The sequence below is a fragment of the Oenanthe melanoleuca genome, chromosome 24 (genome assembly GCF_029582105.1).
Source record: "Oenanthe melanoleuca isolate GR-GAL-2019-014 chromosome 24, OMel1.0, whole genome shotgun sequence".
Lineage (NCBI taxonomy): Eukaryota > Metazoa > Chordata > Aves > Passeriformes > Muscicapidae > Oenanthe > Oenanthe melanoleuca.
The window spans coordinates 2,586,196-2,601,570 of record NC_079357.1 but is presented as its reverse complement, the minus strand read 5'-3'; the positions used below and the strand labels follow the sequence as shown (position 1 = coordinate 2,601,570).

The following is a 15,375-nucleotide window of genomic DNA, read 5'->3' as shown; positions in this document are numbered from 1 at the left end:
AATTCAGAGTCTGGGGGAGAAAAGAGCCTGGTAGAGAAAATTCAAGAACTTAGGGGAAAAAACTCAAAGAGCCTGGTGGAGAAAATTCAGAGAGTCTGGGGGAGAAAACTCAAGAGTGTGATGGAGAAAACTCAAAAAAAAATCTGGTGGAGAAAACTCAAAACCTGGTTTAGAAGCCCAGACCCTGGTTTAGAAGCCCAGAGCCTGGTTTAGAAGCCCAGGGCCTGGTTTAGAAGCCCAGGGCCAGGTTTAGAAGCCCAGGGCCAGGTTTAGAAGCCCAAAGGCTGGTTTAGAAGCCCAGGGCCAGGTTTAGAAGCCCAGAGCCTGGTTTAGAAGCCCAGGGCCTGGTTTAGAAGCCCCAAGCCTGGTTTAGAAGCCCAGAGCCTGGTTTAGAAGCCCAGAGCCTGGTTTAGAAGCCCCAAGCCTGGTTTAGAAGCCCCAAGCCTGGTTTAGAAGCCCAGAGCCTGGTTTAGAAGCCCAGGGCCTGGTTTAGAAGCCCAGACCCTGGTTTAGAAGCCCCAAGCCTGGTTTAGAAGCCCAGGGCCTGGTTTAGAAGCCCAGGGCCTGGTTTAGAAGCCCAGAGCCTGGTTTAGAAGCCCAGAGCCAGGTTTAGAAGCCCAGGGCCTGGTTTAGAAGCCCAGAGCCTGGTTTAGAAGCCCAGAGCCTGGTTTAGAAGCCCAGAGCCTGGTTTAGAAGCCCAGAGCCTGGTTTAGAAGCCCCAAGCCAGGTTTAGAAGCCCAGAGCCTGGTTTAGAAGCCCAGAGCCTGGTTTAGAAGCCCAGAGCCTGGTTTAGAAGCCCCAAGCCAGGTTTAGAAGCCCAGAGCCTGGTTTAGAAGCCCAGAGCCTGGTTTAGAAGCCCCAAGCCAGGTTTAGAAGCCCAGAGCCTGGTTTAGAAGCCCAGAGCCTGGTTTAGAAGCCCCAAGCCTGGTTCAGAAGCCCAGGGCTTGGTTTAGAAGCCCCAAGCCAGGTTTAGAAGCCCAGAGCCTGGTTTAGAAGCCCCAAGCCTGGTTTAGAAGCCCAGGGCCTGGTTTAGAAGCCCCAAGCCAGGTTTAGAAGCCCAGAGCCTGGTTTAGAAGCCCCAAGCCTGGTTTAGAAGCCCCAAGCCTGGTTTAGAAGCCCAGGGCCTGGTTTAGAAGCCCCAAGCCTGGTTTAGAAGCCCAGCCCCTGGTTTAGAAGCCCAGAGCCTGGTTTAGAAGCCCCGAGCCTGGTTTAGAAGCCCAGGGCCTGGTTTAGAAGCCCCAAGCCAGGTTTAGAAGCCCCAAGCCTGGTTTAGAAGCCCCAAGCCTGGTTTAGAAGCCCAGGGCCTGGTTTAGAAGCCCCAAGCCAGGTTTAGAAGCCCAGAGCCAGGTTTAGAAGCCCCAAGCCAGGTTTAGAGGCCCAGAGCCTGGTTTAGAAGCCCCGAGCCAGGTTTAGAAGCCCAAAGGCTGGTTTAGAAGCCCAGGGCCTGGTTTAGAAGCCCAGAGCCTGGTTTAGAAGCCCAGAGCCAGGTTTAGAGGCCCAGAGCCTGGTTTAGAAGCCCCAAGCCAGGTTTAGAAGCCCAGAGCCAGGTTTAGAAGCCCCAAGCCTGGTTTAGAAGCCCCAAGCCAGGTTTAGAAGCCCAGAGCCTGGTTTAGAAGCCCCAAGCCAGGTTTAGAAGCCCCAAGCCAGGTTTAGAAGCCCCAAGCCAGGTTTAGAAGCCCCAAGCCAGGTTTAGAAGCCCAGGGCTTGGTTTAGAAGCCCAGAGCCTGGTTTAGAGGCCCAGAGCCTGGTTTAGAAGCCCAGAGCCTGGTTTAGAGGCCCAGAGCCTGGTTTAGAAGCCCAGCCCCGGGGCAGCTCACCTGCACGAAGGTCTGGAAGCGCGAGTCCTTCTTCTGGCGGGACTTGATGACCTCCAGGGCGAAGGGCTGGTTGCTGCAGAAGGTGGCAGTGGCAAGTTTCAGCTTCTCCTCTGCTGCTCCACTGAACTGTGCCAGAAAGGCAGAAAAGCCAAGTTTAGACAGGGGAGCTCAGCAAGAGACACCCTCAGCAGGCAGAGCCACAAGGGAATTATTGAGAAAAATGTGGAGTCATTTCTGCCCTGGTTTAAGGCTTTGTCTTCCCCGAGGACACACCTTTACATCTCCTCAGTTCTCCTGGATCCACCCCTCCCACATCACAGAATCCCAGACTGGTTTGGCCTGAAAGGGATTTTAAAGCTCATCCCCACCACGGGCAGGGACACCTTCCACTATCCCAAAACACCCTTGAACACTTCCAGGAATGGAGCAGCCAAATCTTTCCATAAAGATCTCAAAAGTGAAGCCTGCAACATCACCATAAATTCCAAATTTACACCTTCTAAGATTAGAAATCAGTTTTTTTAAATCATCTTTTAACTGCACCATAGGCAACGCCAAGCTCACATTTCAGTGTTAGTGAAATAAATCGTGCCACTACATTTTTCAAAATCCCACTCTCACCTTCATGTACCCAAAAGTACCTTTCTATTCTACCCACACATCCTAAGGAAATTATTCCTGTGCCTTAAATGACTCTTATCTCCAGTCAGATGAAAATCCTCTGAGTTTTTCCTGCTTTCCTTCCCCCCTCATCCTCCAGCTCTGTTTTGGTTCCAGAACTCCCACAGCCCTTCAGCTCCATTGTTGGGAACTGCCTCCTCCAACCTCTGGCTCTCTTGGTCATCCTCTGACACATTATTTTCAAAAATAGGAAATATTAAAAGAAATTTACCCAGGAGAGCAAATCTTCCCCAATTTGGCCAATGACAGAAGTCTCGTTCCTTTTTCGGACAGATTTCATCTGATCATTCAGTGCAACTTAAAAACAAGGAAAAAAAGGCAGATTTTATTAACAGTGGTCAAATTGCTGGCTTAATTTTCAGCATTTAACATAAAAGCTATTCTAGGAGAAGATTAGATTTGAAATAATTTTAATTGGCTAATAAACAATATCCTGCAACTTAATTTAGAATATCTAATAAAATGTGATGTAACTCCTTTGCACTTGTGCTCACCTGTCTTCAAACAACCCCTAAGAACCAAACTTATATTTCCTGAGGCTCAATATAATTTTTCTATAAACAGGAATTATGCAGAAGCCATAAAACCACCCAACTGATTATTCAGAGGCTGAAATTCCTGTTGTGAGCACCCCAAACACCCTTCAGAAACAAACAGACACCAATCTTTATAAATCTGGTTTCTGCTCTCTTCAGGAACAGCTGTGCCATCTCAAACACTGGCACATAAATCTCATTGCTCCTTTTATCAAGCATGAATCAACACAGATAAGGAAAAGCAACACTGGACACATGATTCCTTATCAAAATATCTTTGTGAGTCAGAAATGGAACAAGGGTGAGCAGGAGCAGTGCCCTGAACAATTCTGCTTTTCTCAAGCTCGTGTTCCACTTTGCTTCAATTTTTCAGCCACTGGAAGCCAGAATTGCAGAGTCCAGCTGCTCCTACCATGCAGCCCAAGGATATCCTCCAGGTTGGAGAAGATTTTCCTCTTGTCACTGGAGCTGAGGATGCCCTCCCTGGTGGCTCTCTGGTAGAAGACGCTGTGCAGGACCTTCAGCGTGCGCACGTGGGCTCGCTCGGTGTAGAACAGCTCTGGGGAGACAGGGAAGGCAGGATGGCAACTGTGCAGCCAGAGAGGAGCTCAGAATGGGTCCCCCAGCAGCATTCCCCTTCCTGATCCATATTCCAGGCTCTGCTGCAATTCCACGTTTGAATTGTTTGGAAAATTCCATCGCTCACCCCAAACCAACAGCGAGCTCTGAGCTCACAAATCCACACAGACACTTCTGCAGGAGCTGCAACTCAAACCTGCTGATGTTTGGGAGCAGCATTTCCAAAAACAAGCTTTTCTTGTTTTCTTTTATAGAACATATTTAAAACTGACCTTTCAGTGCCTTAATATTGTTTAATAACCACTTGGTATTGCTTGTTTCTCCTCTAAGGACTGGACCAATCTCACCTCAGGTTATTTCCCACGGATTTCACACCTAACAACTCTTCAAACCAAAAGTTCCACTGCTTCACAAAACCAGTGAAGAAAAACCTAATTGTAAATTTTAAGAATTTCAAAGCTCCAGGGGAAGGTTTCAACAGGTAGGAAAGAAGCTCCATCTCACCATTTATCACTTCTTGACGCTTGATTTCGTAGGGCTTGAGCCCCATCAGCACCTCCCTGCTCACGAGCTGCTGCCAGTTGGGAGGGTCCATGTCCATGTCAAAGTCATAGAGCTCATCCTCACTCTGCACATCTGCAAAGCCAACACTGTCCATCCTGATGGGAGGAGAAAATAAGGTGAGCTCATTCCCATTCCAGGGAAAAGCTGAGTACATCAATCAGCTTTATAAATCCACTGTCCCTGCCAGCTGGAGGCTGTTTGATCCTGAACCTCTGGGCACATTCTCTAATTTTGCCCTTGACAGGCTGACTGTCTGTTCTGAGAGTGTTTTCATAACCCTCCTTTTCATGACACAGATCAAACCATTTGCTGTCAGGTATCAAGGCAGTGAAAAGGGCAGGTTACAGTTTCTTGTCTGTATCTGCAGGTACAGAACCAGAGACACAGGTTGGAAAGGAAAATAGGGATATCTCCACTCCCTAACCCAACTCCCATCCATTCAAATCAGTGGATACAGCAATCATTGCACTCCACTCACAGATCAAAGGGGGTTTTTTGCATATGATTCATCCACCTGCCCTACAAATGGCTGCCAGTGCCTGATTTCATGTGTTCTTAAAGAAAAAAGATCATGCAGACAACTGTGCTGGCTCAGAACAATGAGCATTGCTGCATTCTGCTTCATAACCTCTTGAAATCCAGAGAAATTCAGTCAAGTTCCAACATTCCCAAGCACACTCACTTGCGGAAAGGCTTTGGGGTTCCCATGTCGACCACCCTGCAAGGAAGGAAGGAGGGAAATCATTAGGGAAACTTGTGCCTGAATTTCTCCCTGCTCAGACACCCAGCACAACTTCAGAATGGTGGTCTGAGCTCCAAACCATTTTGTCCCTTCTCCTGACAGTTCTCCCTCACAGTACAGACCAAAGTTTCCTAATTCTACCAGCAATATTTAAACAAACAACATCACCATAATTTTATGTATTAAATTTCAACAGCCACTGTCACACTGATAAAGGACTCTCTACAATGTGCCTTTCCCACCCATTCCATGATTTCCTGAGTCTCTCTCAAGGCTCCCTCAAGCACCCAGAGTTACCTCTCTGATTCTCCCTCCTCCTCCTGCAGGTTTTCCAGAGGAGATGGGAACTCAAAGGTGGTGTTGGGTGTGCGGGGGGTGCCATCCATGGAGTCACTGGCAGGAGGAGCTTCCCCAGGCTGCTTCAAACCTGGCCACAGGATAAATGGAAAAGGTGAGGAACCAAATCAGAGGACATCAGAGAACTTCCCAGCCTCTCCAGAGCCTCTTGATTCCAGCTTCAGAGCTGGAGGAACTCGATCCCCAGGCTGGCAAGAACAAATCTCAGTGACAAAAGCTTCAGGTGACACAGGCTGGCACCTGCTGGGTTTTTCCTGTTGGATGATCCAATGGCACCGTGGCAGAACCCACTAACAACCACTGCTGCTCGTGGCAACCTTCCCTAATTGAGGAAAGCTGATTAAGGTGAGGAAGAGCAGCTCTAATGACATCAAAGCATTTCCCAATTGGCCCAGCTCATTGCATCAGTGCTCTGCACCACAGCACGACCTTTAACCACTCCTCATGCCACCCTACCTGTGTCACTGTCCTTGCTGCCCTCTGGAGAGGCAAAGGGCCCCACTGCCAGGGGGGACATGGGGTTGGCAGGGGGGTAAGGGGCGTCTGTGCCATCGCTGGAGGAGCCGCTCTGCCGCGTCTTGCTGGACTCGGGGGGCTCTGGGCTCACAGAAGAGGCTGTGGGTGAGTGCTTGGGGTGCCTGGGCTTCTGCATCTCCATGGCCCTGCCAACTGAACAGAGACACTCATTCAGTGCTGAGGGAAAAAGCATTTCAGAGCCAGACAGGTTTGTGTGTCTTCAAAACTGGATTTTAACAGGAGAAAGTTTATATCACTCAATACTACTGAAAATCAATCACTCAATCCTACTGAAAATCAATCAGTCTATCTATTGAAAATCAATCAATGCTACCCCAAAGAGCCTCAACCCCAGCCCAGAATTCGATTCCACAGCCCCTCAGGGTGAGACAGGGCTGGAAGGGAACTGGGAGAAGTGGAGTCCAAATTCGGACTGGGATGGGTGGGATGAGGTTTAGGAGGGGGGGGATGGGAGAAATAGGGTTTCCTGGCAGGAATTAGGAATTTTTAAACACAGCAGGGATTTTCTGTGGCTTTCAGGCCAGCAGGGCACAGGGGTTTCCTGGGCTGACATACTTGCACTGCTGTCATGTCGGCTCGGCCTCCTCGGGGGCCCCAGAATGTTGGGGAAGCCTCTCCTCTTCCCTTTCTCCTCTCCTTCTTTCTCTTTCTTGATGCTTTGCTGCAGGTAAAGAAAAGCAAACTCATCACTCACTGCTTCCAATCCAGCTGTTCACTCAGATTTTAATGAATTCTTTAAAGCTGCAGAAGGGGGAGGACACAAAGCTCCAAAAAGGTTTCAAACCTTTTCACAGTTGGTGCAGAACTGCTTGAAACTCTCTTAATATTTCAAAGGAAGCTGAAATGCTGATGAAAATAAGTAGCTACTGTGACCAGATACACCCCCATGCCGTGGGAGACAAGGGATCACACCCACAGGGATGAATTTTGGTGGAAATATTGATTATATAACTGAAAAAGTGGGGGTGGCAGGGAGAAGAGCTCCTGCATCACAAACCAGGAGGGTCTGGGCAAATTTCTCCAGGAAAAACCTGAAGTGAACAAGGCAACAGCTTTAATGAGATCCTCCTGTGGTTCAAAGTTGTGTTCTATGAAACATTCCTCCCACAAAGTTTTAATAACTGTGAAAAACAAGGTGAATTCAGGGGTAGAGATAAAGGAAATAATTCCAATTATCTCCAAATCTCACATCCGCCAAGAGATGCAGAACCCAATTTCAGCTCTTAGGTTTGCTGTGCAGCTCAGCAACCCCAGATCCTCTTGGAACAGTGGAAAACAACGATTTTTAATTTTTTCCTGCCAAACTGGGGTTTGAATTGGACACAAATCCAGCAGTACCTTGATCTTTGGCAGGAAACCAATCCTGCCCCGCTTCTGCTCCAGGCTCCGAGGCTCCTTGACTTTGACTCCCAGGTGCTTCATGTAGGTGAGGATCACACATTGCATGGCAGAGCTGCCAAACACAGAAAAACCACTGAGGTTTAAACAGAAATATAGTGGGAAAATACATTGAGTCAATAAAATACAGGTCAAGGTTTTATTGAGAAGTTCATTTTGAAATTAAAGCAGGAAATGAAAGGAAATAAATTTCCACAGATAATGGGAAGGCTCAGGCAACAACAGAATTAATCCTTTTGTAAATTATGGAGTCAATAAAGATGGAATATATGGATGGGGAGGCTCTGGCACAGGGTGCCCAGAGAAGCTGTGGCTGCCCCTGGATCCCTGGAAGTGCCCAAGGCCAGGCTGGATGGGGCTTGCAGCAATGTGGGATAGTGGAAGGTGTCCCTGCCTGTGACAGGGGCTGGAATTAAATCATATTTAAGGTCCCTTCCAACCCAAATAATTCCATAACAAAAGGCACAGAAGCCCAGGAGGTGAAAATACAATTTTGAGAATTACACAGTAGGTCCTAAAATTCTACCCTAAAGCCATATTTGATGTCACATTACAGCTTTGAGTTATGGCAAGAATAAGCAGCAGTAAAAGGTTACTGCAAGAACTGGAGGAAAAGCTGCTCAGATAAAAACTGAACAGGACAAGGCACACAGAAAATAAATGTTAGAACAGATTGAAGCAGTTACAGCACAAAACAAAAATAAACAGGAACTCTCAGTGACATTAATTTTTAAGATGTGGAGCACAGGCAACAAAGATCAGCAGAGAAGAGGCTGCTGCTGTGAATTGCAGTGATTTATGCCAGGGATTCAGAGTGCTGAGAACAGCCAGGAGAGGGCTGTCGTGTTCCAGCAGCACAGCCCAGCCCAGCTCCCATTACCTCTTGTCTTCTTCCAGAGGCTGAGATGTCATCCTGCAAACAAGAAAGGCTTTTAAAATCAAACTCAAAACCCAATTAACACCCGGTCCCATCCCACCCAGAGCAAGAGTAGTTGTGTTGAAGTGTCCTTTAGAATGTGCAGCAATCCCAGCAGGGGAAAAAAAAATAAAATCAAGAATCGAAAATGAAGGTTCAGCTGTGGAAATTGGATTCAGCCCACATTAAACAGGAGAAAATGGGCTGTGAAGCTGTTGTTTCTACAGGAAAAGGGCTCTGATGTAATAATGCACAAGCTGACAATGGCAGCACCCCCTGCACTGCTGCACTGCAGCCTCCCCTTCCCTCCTGCCTGAGCCTGCCTGTCAAACCCTCACAGGCAGGAGCCCAAGCACAGCACTGCCAAATTCACCCCCCAGTCCCTTCACTGCTTTTCCCACACCCCAGGCAGCACCTTTACTGTTATTTTGTTCTCACCCCACCTTTCTGTCTGCTGTCACTTACAGGACCTCCTCGATTTTGGCGATGATCTGCTCTGCACAGCTCCTCTCCTTCTCCACGGCGTTGCGGTCGCGGAGCCGCTCGGCGTCCAGCCGGGTCAGCTCCCCCTCGGCCAGGGTCAGCCCCATGCTCCTCTTCTGCCTGCAAAGGGCACAGCACACCAACCTCAGCTGGGCACTGCCCTGGCCACTCAGGGTGTCCCACTGTGCTGGGTTGATGTGGCCAGAAATGTGTTTTCTGTCCCATCCATTGCAGCCGGGTGGGGCAGTGACCCTGATCTCCTGTGAGAGATATCCTCTGCTAATGGGCCATCTTTAAACCAGCTGGGCAATCATCTTTATCTTCCCACAGCCCATCCTCCCTCCAGGAGATATCTCCTGTTAATGGCCATTGAGTCCCAGGGCATGACTGATAAAATTCCATCATCCCACTGGGAGATGCTCCAGCCAGGGGAGGAGCCAAGCCTTTCCTACCCAGATAAAAACTGACATTTTGGACACCAAGGGACCTTCTTTCCACTGGATTCCAGAGGAAAACCAGACCTTTCCACATCATCCCTGGAGCTTCAGAGGAAACTGCACCTTCTCCAGGAGCACTGCTCCAGCTGAACCACATCTGCCCCTGCAGGAGGATGCAGCCACCATTGAATGGGACTGTGCCAACACCCTGACTGACTGACGGGTGTCAGCTTGGATTCTGACTCTGGCAGGGCTGGGATTGTTCTGTGTAATACTGCATTTCTATTTTAATTTTCCTAGTGAAGAACTGTTATTCCTAATTCCCATCTCTTTGCCTGAGAGCCCCTTAATGTCAAAATTATAATAATTTGGAGGGAGGGGGTTTCCATTCTCCGTTTCAAAGAGAATCTCCTGCCTTTATTGGCAGACACCTGTCCTTCAAACCAGGACACAGAGGGGCTTCAGGGGTGTTTAAAGTTTTTAGGGATTGAAATAATTCATTCCTGAGCTTGGCATGGAGCTCTCAAGACTCCAAGTAAAAAAAGCAAATTAATTATCAACTTCAACTCCATGCCTGTGACAGCTCTGTAAAGAGGATTACTCCCTGCCCAAAGAGGAGAGGGAAGGAAAAAAAAAATACAAGCTGATTCTAAACACTACCAGTAAGAGATTTATATAAGAAAGACATTTCCTCACACAGCTTCAAGGAATGAAGAAACCAAGCTCTAGGATTGCAATTGGTGACTTGATTTAAGGATTGGCCACAGGGTCTATTCAATCCAAGAGGAATTCTATGTTCCTCAGGTTTCCCTGTGCTGGAACACTGACTGAAATCAAATATGAATTAAATGGAAACTCCACAAGGAGTTTTTGGTACCTGAAATCTTCCAGGTTCCTCTGAACCTCTGGACAGACTTTATCCTGCATGGTCTGGATGAACTGGCGGTGCAGCTCTTCAGGGAGGAACTCTGGCCTTCTCCTGTCTGAGAGGCAGAAAATTCCCTCATTATTCCTCTGGGAACAGTCCCCACCTTCAATAAATAACTTCAATAAAGTCATTTCCCTGGACTAACCCACCCTCTGCTTTCACTCCCACAAACACAGCACCCTACCTAATTCCAAGGAGATCTCATCTGGAACTGGGACTTTCAGGTTCTGCAAAAGGAAAGAAAAGCTGGGAGAACCAACAGAGCAACCAGCACCCCAAGAAAACACACAAATCCTGCCAGGGAATTGCCTCAAAACCCAAAATCATCCAATCCAAGCACTTGCTGGTTTGAAAAGGGGAGACTCCCATGAATATATTATAATTCACAGGATTATTTAAAATGAATTTGTGGTATATAAATCTCTGCTTCAGTTTCTGGGAGTTTAATTCAAGACAGCAAAGAATTTTCTCAGCTTTCCAACAGACACATAAAATTTCCCAATCCCTGGAACAGCCACATCAATACCCACAGTAATTATTAACTAAAAAGCAATGTAGAAGAGCCACAACTGGCTTACCTACCACTAAATTATTTCTCCTATCTACAAAAAATCCCCTGGGATTTATTTTATTATCAAGCATCTGAAGTCATTAATTTTCCTGCTAACACTTCAACAAAAAGACTTAAAACTTTCATTACATTATTACATTTTATGAAGTTATTTATTAAACATTATTCAGATTTTGATTTTTAGAACTATTTCTTTTGGAGGGCTTTAACCCCCTTAGTTTTTCACAGCTCAGGTGAGTGGAGAAAGGTCAAAGTCAACTTGCTGGATGTGTGTGAAAATGAGGAAAATAAGTGGAACCTACTGCAGCTCTGTCCAGGAAGAACTGGTAAAACTCCAGGAAAACACGCCGGGTCTCTTTGGAGTTGGTCTGTTTGTACAGGTCTGTGTAAAGGTAGCACAGCTGTGGGGAACAGGATGCCAAGAAATGAGGAGAATGAAAACTCCAAATTTTCTTTCCAATATTTCAAGGAATTCAGCAATGCTGGGTTGAAACCTTGCCCAGCTCCTCAGGGAGCTGCCCTGGCAATGGGGGGAGAGGGAAGAGGAGTACAGAGAGGTCAAACCTTCCCTGTAGACAACCAATCCCATATTTTGGGGTGGAATGAGAGGCTTTCAGCAGATAAACAATTATTTGTAAGCAGCCAGGTGAAAAGCAAACTGTTCTTTTTGTGTTCCTCCATTTCTCTGAGGAGATAAATGAGGATTTATCACCCTCAGATTCTGCATTTCCCTCCTTGCCAGGTCATGGCAGTGAGTGCTACACAAAATCTGGTAAATTCTGGTGAAGATTCCCAAATGTGAGCCAGGGGAAGAATTCCAGAGATTCTCACCAGTGCTGCAGGATCAAACTGGGACACCACGTGGTGCAGGAGAACAGCCAGGTGAGCGGGGCGGGATTTCAGGAGCTCGATGTTCTGGAAGCAGCTGCACTGCCCATTAATCTGCAGGGACAGGGAATTACATCTGAATTGGGCAGCAGTAAGAGAAAGGACAGCTAAAATAATTCAGGAGTAAATGTGTAGTAGCTCTGCTGCTGTGACAATAATTCAGGATTTAAGAAAAATGAAAAAAAAAAATGGAATAAGGCAAATTAATTCCTAGAAAGCTTGAAGTTTGGAATCCCATTCCCAAATCCTTATTTCACCATACAAGAAGCACTCAGCAGAAACAAGCAGAAACAGGAGGAGAGAATTGTGGTTGGTGGGGAAAAAAATGCTAAAAGCCATTCCCACCTGCTCCTGCTCTGTGTCAAAATCATCATCCTCTGCTCCAATGATCTGAGTCCCCACTCGGGACAGGGGACTCCCAACACTGGACTGGGAATCCTGGGGAAGAGAAGCAAGAAAAGCACAAGGCTGTGACTGTCCCTCCCAGCACAACTTGGAGATATTCTGATAATTTTAAGTTCTTAAACTCCACCTTGGACCCCCCTCCCAGGACCCAAATATTCCCAAACACCAAAGCAGGTGGATCAGGAGCAGCAGCATCACCTTGGAGCACAGCAAGCATGAGCACAGAGGGGAAATGGGGCTTTGGGAGCACAGGCAGGAGAGGGGAAGGAGAATTCAGGAGCCATCCCAAGGGTTATGATGTGTTCAGACAGCTCTGCCCTTCCTGCTGGAAATGCCACCCCCAAATGAGTGAACATCCTAAAAAAAGGCTGGACTCAAGGAATAGAACACATGCAAGTGCTCTCCTCATTCCAGACCCAGCTCCTTTACTCCTGATTACTGCTTGCCTCTCAGTAGCCCTGCTCTTAAGCTCCATAAACATTTACTCAGCTAATTAACTTTCCCTGCACCACTTTAATTGCATTTTATTTTCTAAAGCAAAGTTTAGGCATGCTTCATTTAGAAAGTGGGGGAAAGCAGCAAGATTTTAATGGGCCTGTTAGAGGAGATGCTGTTGTGACACTTGATGTTCTGTACTCACAGTATCTTGAAGCTCAGCCTTTTCTGGGCTCTCATCTGGATAAATCCTCTCCTTCAGGCCACTGCGAGGACTCTGGGAAAGAGGGAAGTTCATTCTGGTAAGTCCCAGCAAATCCAGGAAAGGGAGAACTGCACAGTGCAGTCTGTCAGCCACAACAGCCAAAAACTTCTCCTTTCTCACAGGAAAAGGAGGTGTGAAAAACCAGAGTAAAATCTGTGTCCTATGTGCACAGTTAAAAAAACCCCCAAAACTCAAGTTCATGCAGAAGTTCTGGTCAGAAATCTGGTGACAATGAGCAACAGCAGAGCTGTAAAACCCCAGCCCAAGGATTTCTCCTTGCTGTCTCCACCTTTTCCCATCTGCCAGCAATCCCTTGCCCAGGAAGCCCAGCAGAGCCTGGTTTGCAAACACCTCCTGCTGCTGGTTCATCTTCAGTGTGCCCAAAGGTTTTTCCAGCCAGGACACTGCTCAGCTGCTGCTTTCCAGCCTGGCTTTTTCCCAGCTGCAGAACTCTTCCCACTTCCAAAGGTTTCTTTCACCCCTGATCCTAGATTTTCTCAGAGCTGGATTGAAAAGCTGGAATGTTTGATGTGCCAATCACCTGCTCTGATCAAATACCATCCCAAATACTGACAGGATGATGATTATTATGAATTTTGTTGTGCTTTTATTAAAAACAAACACTGAGTGGGATCTGGTCAGATTTGGAGCTGAAATGTTTCAAAACAGAGTTGTGGATGCTGCCATCTCACCCACCTCCCTTTCACTTCCAACTGCTGAGACAAATTTAGCTCTCACATCCTTAAGTTAATCAACAAACTTAGTCCAAATCCAAGCAGAGAATCTCAATTCCCTTGCACTAATCAGATAGTGCCTTAATTAAGGATTAGGCAGCACAGGAGCACACAGATTGGTAATAATGAGGGAACACACCAAGAGCTCTGCTGGGGGCAGGAGATGAAGCTGATTTGGTAGAAAAAAGGCTCTTCCCAACTTTCAGGGCAAGCTGCCTGGATCTGCCATGGTGCTGCAGGTGGAATATTCCCTTCAAAGATGCTCTAATGGCAAATGAGTTTTGAGCAGGATGCTGCACCCATCTTTCTCTGGTTACAGGGATTAATGCCAGGACAATCTAATCCTGGGTAAAACCCCAATATTTCTTCTCTCCCAGTGTCTAACACCAGTCCAACACAGCAGGTATCCACAGGGAAAAGGATCTGGTGGGCACTGAGGAGTAATGCCCAGAGTTACCCAGGACAACACACAGCAAGAACCTGCCAAGGAAATGCAAGAGGCAGAGGAGCAGAGCCCCAGACTCACATCAGCAATGTCACTGTTGGGTCTGGAGGGGCTGTCACCACTGAAATCCAGTTTGCTGCCACTGTCCCCAGTGTCTGGCTCCCCCTCGCTGATCTGCAGTGACTCTGACACAGCCCTGGAGGACAGGAGCCCATCCTGCAGAGATGAACAGCAAGAGTTTCATCAGAACAGCCTCAAACACCTTCAAAAGCCAGCAGCTCACATTACTCAGAAAACCTTCTGAATTTATCTAGAAACAGCTGCAGTGCTTTTCTAAGAGAAAACAACCACATTTCAACCAAAACAAGCAAATTTTCAGCATTTTAACACAAGGGAAAAGGCAAAAATGACACAGCCTACGTTTTGTTTTTTTTTCAAAAGTGAGAACAAAATTGTTTAAAGCTTCCAAGAATGACTTCATGGTGTATTTTAAGTTGCACTGACAGATAATAAACACATCATTGCTTGCACTTGATCTTAAAAGCAGGTTTTTCAGAGATGAGCTGATGAGTAAAATCCACTCCACATCCTGATGAGGATGGCAGTGCCAGCTCCAAATCTCAGCTCTAAGGGTGCAGCTTGCCTGTCCAAGCAAACCCAGGCTGCCCAGAACACCATGAGCCCCCAGGGCTGTGGCTGGAGAGCAGCCTGTGGTACCTGAGAGCAGCCTGTGGCCTTGGACAGCTGCTCCTGCAGCTGAGGAATGTGTTTCTTTGCCTCCTGGATCTCCTTCAGCCCACGGGTGGAGGGGGTTCTGCTGTACTCCTCCTGCAGGAACTGCAAAACAATTGGTGTCTCTTCAGTGAGCACCTGCACATCTGCACATCTGCAGAAAGTCTGCTCCACACAGCTCTGCTAAGAAACTGTGATTTAACATCATTTCCTCCAGCTCTCTCCAACCTGCACAGCTCCAGTACCTGCAGCCTCTCCTGCTCCTTCTGGAGCATCTTCCTCAGAATCTCCACCTTCTGGTTGTGGACAATGTTATTCTCCTCCTAGGAAATACAGAGAGATTAAGGTTGGACAGATAAGGAAAATTTTAGGAAAATCCTAAATGGGACCCAATTCAAATTTCCAACCCTATCCTATGTATTCCTTCTTAATTTTGATCAGCTACTGACAGTATAAAAACCTGCATTTCTATTGTATCACCTGGGACTGGATGTTTTTACTCACAAAATGCTTTTTCATAAGTGAATAAATAAATACCTTTTCCATAAGTGAATTTCATCAATAAATAAATAAGTGACAAATATCCCACTGCCAATTTGAAGTGCAGAAAAAAAAAAAAAAAATCAGAATAAAACTTGACTCCGTTTCTCCTTTTGGAAAGAGAGCTTCAAAGCTTACCCCCATGAGCACAGGGCTGGTGATCCTCTCTGCATTCCCTGAGGTGCCAGGTGAGTGGGGGGATGCCATGATGGGAGACATATGCCCAAAAGCTGCCAGATCCACGTCAGAATCCGCCAGGGGGATCTGGGGCGACCCTGGGGGGCGCCCCTGGACAGTGAGAGCTACATAGGAACCTGCTGTGGGGACACAAGGACAGGCACAGGTCACACACAGGGACATCTCTGCTTCCCCTCACCCTGGGACA

General features: G+C 47.2%; 1 protein-coding gene across 8 annotated transcripts in view; it reads right to left on the bottom strand.

The window, feature by feature from the left end:
- Positions 1 to 15,375, bottom strand: part of ARHGEF12 (Rho guanine nucleotide exchange factor 12) — an 80,283-nt gene that overhangs the window by 19,236 nt on the left and 45,672 nt on the right. For all 8 annotated transcript variants that reach the window (XM_056509541.1, XM_056509535.1, XM_056509536.1 and 5 more), the window contains exons 8-28: positions 15,129 to 15,307; positions 14,696 to 14,773; positions 14,436 to 14,555; positions 13,800 to 13,934; positions 12,480 to 12,551; positions 11,780 to 11,872; positions 11,378 to 11,488; positions 10,849 to 10,947; positions 10,160 to 10,202; positions 9,925 to 10,030; positions 8,593 to 8,730; positions 8,092 to 8,124; positions 7,152 to 7,266; positions 6,369 to 6,474; positions 5,733 to 5,945; positions 5,217 to 5,346; positions 4,860 to 4,895; positions 4,118 to 4,272; positions 3,447 to 3,593; positions 2,710 to 2,795; positions 1,818 to 1,943 (exon numbers count right to left, since the gene is read on the bottom strand). In XM_056509541.1, the coding sequence (XP_056365516.1) occupies positions 1,818 to 1,943; positions 2,710 to 2,795; positions 3,447 to 3,593; positions 4,118 to 4,272; positions 4,860 to 4,895; positions 5,217 to 5,346; positions 5,733 to 5,945; positions 6,369 to 6,474; positions 7,152 to 7,266; positions 8,092 to 8,124; positions 8,593 to 8,730; positions 9,925 to 10,030; positions 10,160 to 10,202; positions 10,849 to 10,947; positions 11,378 to 11,488; positions 11,780 to 11,872; positions 12,480 to 12,551; positions 13,800 to 13,934; positions 14,436 to 14,555; positions 14,696 to 14,773; positions 15,129 to 15,307 (2,321 nt within the window). The remainder of the gene's footprint in view (positions 1 to 1,817; positions 1,944 to 2,709; positions 2,796 to 3,446; positions 3,594 to 4,117; positions 4,273 to 4,859; positions 4,896 to 5,216; positions 5,347 to 5,732; positions 5,946 to 6,368; positions 6,475 to 7,151; positions 7,267 to 8,091; positions 8,125 to 8,592; positions 8,731 to 9,924; positions 10,031 to 10,159; positions 10,203 to 10,848; positions 10,948 to 11,377; positions 11,489 to 11,779; positions 11,873 to 12,479; positions 12,552 to 13,799; positions 13,935 to 14,435; positions 14,556 to 14,695; positions 14,774 to 15,128; positions 15,308 to 15,375) is intronic.